Source organism: Bison bison, unplaced genomic scaffold (genome assembly GCF_000754665.1).
Source record: "Bison bison bison isolate TAMUID 2011002044 unplaced genomic scaffold, Bison_UMD1.0 scf7180017864039, whole genome shotgun sequence".
Classification (NCBI taxonomy): domain Eukaryota; kingdom Metazoa; phylum Chordata; class Mammalia; order Artiodactyla; family Bovidae; genus Bison; species Bison bison.
The window spans coordinates 767,449-774,411 of record NW_011494611.1 but is presented as its reverse complement, the minus strand read 5'-3'; the positions used below and the strand labels follow the sequence as shown (position 1 = coordinate 774,411).

At 40.6% G+C, this 6,963-nt stretch overlaps 1 protein-coding gene across 1 annotated transcript in view; it reads left to right on the top strand.

Annotated features, from left to right (window-relative positions):
• Nucleotides 1–6,963, top strand: part of PAPPA (pregnancy-associated plasma protein A, pappalysin 1) — a gene marked incomplete at its 5' end in the record, with an annotated part of 265,764 nt that overhangs the window by 114,494 nt on the left and 144,307 nt on the right. Inside the window, one exon of the mRNA XM_010835189.1 lies at nucleotides 3,726–3,854. Coding sequence (XP_010833491.1) covers nucleotides 3,726–3,854 — 129 coding nt within the window. The remainder of the gene's footprint in view (nucleotides 1–3,725; nucleotides 3,855–6,963) is intronic.

Sequence of the window (6,963 nt, the reverse complement as noted above, 5' to 3'; positions counted from 1 at the left end):
ATTTTGTCCTGATTTCCCTTCTAGTCCTTTTAATGAAGGGAATGGCTTCTAATTTCCTATGTGAAAATTTGGGATAACAAGCCCTGCTCCAAAGAGCCACTCTCAGGCTTCTGAGAGATAATCATGCATGTGCCATGCAGGCACTGTTTGGAAGGAGGGTATTAAGGTTTCTCTACCAATCAGATACTTTCTGTGTAATGCCGGCAGGTAATAAGAAGGACAGTGGTGGAAGTTACTGGGGAATCGATTTTGCCCCGGGGTAAAGACAAACCTTCTGGGATCCAGAAATTTCAAAAGTTGCAACAGCCACCTAGAGAGAGAGAAAGAAAGAGAGCTGCATGCCCTGAGGGTGTTCTAGCCAAACACCGTGGCAGAAAAGAGGTTTTCCATCGAACCATGACTCAGTGATAGATGATTGTCTTATTCATCTTCATGAGTGTACCAAACCAAGTTTATATATAGTTATCTGTCACTCCATTCCTTCTAGTAAAGAGAGCATAGCAAAACTCTAAGTGGATGAGAATGTTGATAATTTAGCTTTAATAGTAACAGGTTAACATTTGTTAACTATTTATCGCTGGCTAGGCACAGAGGTGCTTTATGTGTTCTCATGTTCAACCTGTGGGAAAATGCTGTGAAACGAGGCTTCTGACTAATTTGAAATAAGCTCAGAGCACTGGAACACCCGCCTATGACTTCTCAGCGAGCAAGTGAGGAAGCCAGGATGGAAACTTATGTTTGCTCACCTCAAAGTGGTGTTTACTGAGACGGAGGAGCAGGGAGAGGGGAGGAGACCAGGCAAGGTGGGGGAGAAAACAGTCACGAATATTAGCAGAGCCCCTAAATATCATCAGGCATAAATCATTTGGATGCACACCACGAATGAGAAAACACGAGATAGAGACGTAATCTTCACAGTCTCACGCTTTTCCACCCAAGTGCTCCATCTGCTTCAGACAGTGACCATATGCCCCAGTAGCCTGGGAGGTAGCCTGTAGAATTTTTTTAAATTGTATTCCCTAATTGGGCCATAATTGTTTAATATAAAACATACCTTTATATATATATATTTTAATTTTATTTATTTGACTGTGTCGATTCTTAGTTGTGGCATGCCAGATCTTTGTTACATCATGTGGAATCTTTTGTTTGTAGCACACACACTTTCTAGTTATGCTGTGTGGGCTTGGAAGTGCACAGGCTCAGTAGTTGCTGTGCATGAACCTAGTTGCCCTGGGGCATGTGGGAGTTTAGTTCCCTGACCAGGAATTGAACCCACGTCCTTGGTATTGCGAGGTGGATTCTTAGCCACTGGACCTCCAGGAAGTCCCAGCCTCCATATTTTAAAGCAAAATTAATGTACAATAGAGCACATGTCATCTTTATCTTGGGCCTTCATGCATCCCCCGGGAAAGCCATTCTTCCCCCTGCCCCAATATTCCAGTTTCAGAAGCACCATCTGAAAATGTATACATTCATTGGTCTAGAGGTGGTCAAATAGCCAATAAACTTTTATAAAAGCCTCTAATTATATCAACAAATTAGCATTCCAGAGGTTTACAAGGCAACCATTATTCATACAGTTATCCATATAATATATGTATATGCATCTTGCCTACCCAACTTTTATTGACAGAGCGCTGCTAGAATCTCCAGGGACTTCTGGTCTACCCTCAATATTCTTACCTGCTCCAGCAGTGCTAAAACAAGCTGTCTATTGGGTCATAAGTCCAGCATTCTCAGAGGGTCGTGTTCTTCGGGAGCCTTCTTCAGTGCTCATAAACTCTAGCTTGTCACTGTGTTGAGAGTCAGGAGATAATGTCTGTTGTCGCTGCACCTGTTATCTTATTGGCCTTATCCAAACAGCCCCAGCCCGATCAGCAGCTGAAACAACAGATGGGCAGGAGAACTTGAGATTTTTTGACACCATCCTTTTGTTATGAATCCCCCCTCACCCCAACTCTGGAATCTGATAGGAATTCTCTTCATTACCATTTTGTGCATTCTTTTTTCCCATGACACATTTTTATTATTAAAAAATAATTAATTGGTGCAGAGGGAGATGAAAGAGAAGAATAACATTTCCCTTTGAAAACGGTCAAAAAGAAAATGGGGATGGTGATTTGGTCATGTGGATAAATATATCTTTGCCCTGGAAGATAATTGCCAGTATCCAGTTTCCTTCCATGGCAGGGAATTCAAGTAAGGAGCTAAGAAGAAATCAGAAAGGGAGGAAGGTGATCTGGTGTAAGGTTGAGTGCCAGGAAAGTGGAACAGGCATTGCTCTGTGGGGTCTTGAGAGCAGAGGAGAGATGCAATCTAGGCAAACTGGAAATCTAGCAGGAACCAAAGCCTGGAATTGCAATTGCAGAACAAGATTTCCCTTTGCAAGGAGTGAAATTGTTCAAGCAGACCTGAACTAGGAATGAGGGAGGCAGAGTGCAGGATATAATTTAATGCCATATGGTTGTAAGCAAGTTACTTAATCTCTTTATGCCTCAGATTCATCATCTGTAAAATAAACGTGAAACTACTGGTATACATGTAGTGTTGTTTTGATTCTCAAATGAGAAAACACAGAAAGTGCTTAGCCCCAGGCTTGACATTCATTTAATAGATGCTGCTATTATTATTATTTTAGTCAAGAGTGAGAAGCACAGGGCGGAGCAAGTGGCAGGGATAGTCGTTGGATGTGAAACATAAGGAAAGGGCTTGCTTGCTTATATGGGGTTTCCGCTCAGATCTTAAAATGAGGGCAATAGATCAGACAGTGCCCACGGAATCTGGCATGGTGCTTTCCCACCTCTGTGCTTTTACTCATCCCATTTATTTTTCCTAGATGGCATTCTCCAAGACATCTTCGTTATGGGCCATATACCATCCAATTCTTATCCACCAGGGTTATTCTAAAGATTAAATTAAAGATAAAAAGTGCTCAGTCGTTCAGTCGTGTCCAACTCTTTGCGGCCCCATGGACTGTAGCCCGCCAGGCTCTTCTGTTGGTGGAATGTTCCAGGCAAGAATACTGGAGTGGTTGCCACTTTCTACTCCAGCCAGGGATCGAACTCACATCTCTTGTGTCTCCTGCATTGGCAGGCAGATTCTTTTCCACTAGCGCCACCTGGTAATATTCATGGTTGTATGTCAGTTGATGCTACATTTTAGTATAGCCCATCATAGGTGGGAGAGTGGCTTAATCACAGTAGACATGAAAAATTCCTGGATAACTAACTTATGTGTGGATTCTAAAATGTGACGCAAATGAACATATCAACCAAACAGCAAGAGACTCATAGCCATAGAGAACATTCTTGTGGTTGCCAAAGGAGAGTGGGATGGGGGAGGGAAGGATTGCAAACTTGGGATTATCAGATGCCAACTAGTATGTATGGGATGAGTGAACAACAAAGTCCTACTGCACAGCCCAGGGAACTGTATTCAGTCTCCTATAACAAACCATAATGGAAAAGAATATGAAAAAGAATGTTTATATGTGTACAAAGGAGTCACTTTGGTATACAGCAGAAATTAATATAAATTGTAAATCAACTATGCTCCAATAAAATGTATAAAAAACAAATAAAAATTATTGAATAATTAAATATGCGGGTGGTATCAAAAACAAGCCAGACTAGTAGAAATGTACCCAAGGGGATCCATTTTGTCTGTCCGCAGCCTTGCGTCTGCATAGTTAATAGTCTTCCTTATGTTTTTATGTTTTCCAGCGATGTACATCTTGGCAGTAGGTACCAGTATTGGGTCATCGCTATTTCAGGAAATGAAGAGAGTGAGCCGTCACCTGCTGCCACATACATCCATGGAAGTGGGTACTGCGGTGATGGCATCATTCAGAGGTGAGCAGGTCTAGCTACAGACGGGGCGGGGGTAATGCTAACTCGGCCAGAAGGTGGTCAGGATGCCAAAGAGAAGAGCTTACGGGCTACCCTTCAGGGTGCGAGCTGTGAGGGAGCCCCAGCAATCTGCAACTCGATTCATCTGCAAGTAGTTTGCAGGCCTCAGAAGAAAAGCAGTGACTCTTTTTTGAGTAAACACAGTTCTCAACTGTGTAATAATGTAAGATTTCCACAGAGCTACCATTCTGCACTGACTACCACTGTGCTCTTGTTCCTAAGCATGTCCTGTGTGCTACAAAGATTCTATTAGTGTTTTCCACCAGTCCACATTCAGTTAACAGGACACAGGGCACCTACGTGAGAACACTTTTACGTTCTTTGCTGGTTACCATTTACATTTATTAAAACTGAAAGTTTATTTGTTATTTCTATTGTGTTATATCAACAATTTACAAAACGGGTCAGAGTCTCATAAAAACAGCAAAATATTTCAACTCTCTGTAGTGCTGAAACCGTAAATAGTAAACAGTCCTCTGGAGTGAACTTTGAATATGACTGTAAGTACAGGAGGCAAATGAATCAGTAAGTGTAAAGACTCCACACAAGCAGCCAAAGAAAGGAAAAGTGTGATTAGAAGATATAAAGCTGTGTGTCTAGAAAATGGATTTTATCCGATCATCAGTCCATTCATCCCCTGTCCACAGGGCAAGATGTTACGCAACTGAGAAAGTGGCGAAAAGCCATCAAGACTTTTGTATTGTTGGGAGAAAAAAAAGGAAATCTTTGGGCTTTTTTTTCCCCTCCAGAGTAAGCACAAAAATGTCTTGTCACTGAATTAAATAATTTTGGCCCTCAAAATGAAAGAGAGCAAGAATCATTCACAATTAAACTCATTGCTAAATCTGTGTTCTTTATTGCAATCACAGTTACAAATCACACTATTGCTAAGGGACTTTTAAAACTATTGGCAGATTTAATAATAAACATTACATATGGAGATGATACAATATGCTGTTGGCAAAATTCCTTCATTAAATGGCACCATTGGGTATCACAAAGTATCTGTGCACCATGGGATTGCAATTTCTATTTCTGTAGGGGGAGGCGCACTACAGAGAGAATTTGTTTCACTGATGTGCAGAACACGAATCGATTCATAGGTGTAGTTCATATAATGAAAGAAAAGGGCTCAATGGCTGTTTCACTGGTTTATCATTGACACTAGTACTAGAGGTCAAGAGCAATTTAACTGGATGCTGATGATCTTGTGGTGTGTAATATACACTGGAAAGCTGCTATGGAATGAAAGGACCAGCTAGGAGCACAGCAAGGATGATGCAGGGATGCAGAGAAAGAGTGTGTACGTGAATACGCATTCGCACAGACACCCACTATTGGCCAGCAGTTTGCCTTCTGATCACGGCTTAGCACTGAAGGGAAAAGCAGATGTTGAGAATATGATCAGATGCCGGTCAGTGAGTTACATCTGCCCACACTTATTGTGCAAAAGGATAGCAGTATGTGCGAGACACTGCTCCCCTAAACACCCTGAAATAAACCAGCTGCTACCAGCAGGGTACTAAGTCAAGTTTTTGAAATAACGAATGACTTTTTTTTTTTTTTCACTATTAACACTAATAAAGACCAGTATTGATTATTTGGCAATTTCAAGTGATTTGCTGAAGTGATGTAGCTCAGGTGTATATGTGTGTGTATATATATATATTCACGTCTTAAACGTCCTGAATCTATAATTTCAAAGCTGAATTATCTAGATTTCAATACAGAGGGGGGTAATAATAAGGATTTTTAAGTGTTAAATTATGATGCAAACCACCTGATTGCCAAGAATTTGACTCCTTAAGCATACAAAATAAAACTCCACACTTGTCAGAGATTGACATTGATGGTGTGCTATTGCATGCATTTAAGATCCTTATCCAAAAGCAACAATCCAACATGAAGATATGGTTTCAGGCACTTAATGTAACAAAAATGGTCAAAGGGAAGATACTCACTGTTTACTTCCACATGAAGACATTGACTTCTACCTTTTGATAGAGCTGTTGTCTGATAGAACCCTGAGCAAGTGCACAGGATCATCTCCAGGGAAAGTGCTGCATCTTTTGTGGGTCCAAGATTAAGCTACATATCCAGAACATCCAGGAGACAGTCATGGTCATTGCCAACAACCCATAATTGTGACTTGGGTTTTCTTAATTTAGCAAGAGGAATAAAAAAGAAACTCACTACGTGTAGGATCTGGTCTACAATTCTGTCTATCCATTTTGGAATCAGATATAGATAGAGCTTCCTTGATGGCTCAGATGTTAAGGCATATTCCCACAGTGCGGGAGAGCCGAGTTCAGTCCCTGGGTCTGAAAGATCGCTTGGAATAGGAAATGGAAACCCACTTACTATTCTTGCTTGGAAAATCCCTGGACAGAGGAGTCTGGCAGGCTACAGTCCATGGGCTCTCAAAGAGTCAGACAGGACTGAATGACTAACATTCACTTTTCATAGATATACTGATAAAACACTGCGAGCAATATTATCAATAACCTAAAACTGCCAGTAGTAGTAGTAATTTAAATATCATTCTGAGCAAAGTTTTTAGTATTTTATACCTAGGATTAATAACCTTCATAGACATCAAATACGTATTGAATTACCTGCAGGTACCAAATAGTTGTTGACATAGTTGGAAGAAAACTGAATGCAACTTATGGATGATTACCTAAGCAAAAAAATAAAATAAAATAAAATTTGAGAGTAAGAAGGGCTGTCATTTTTGCTAATTGGATTTTTCAGGGGATGATACATGCTAATTTGCTGTATATATACAAAGGAATTTACAAAGAAATACAGATAGACTCAACACTCAGTGAGGCCCCTGATGAATAAAAGCCCTGGATGACTGCTATAATGATAATTATAAATATTTATTGAGACTCCCATCACTTCATGGGAAATAGATGGGGAAACAGTGGAAATAGAGTCAGACTTTATTTTGGGGGGCTCCAAAATCACTGCAGATGGTGATTGCAGCCATGAAATTAAAAGACACTTACTCCTTGGAAGAAAAGTTATGACCAACATAGATAGACTA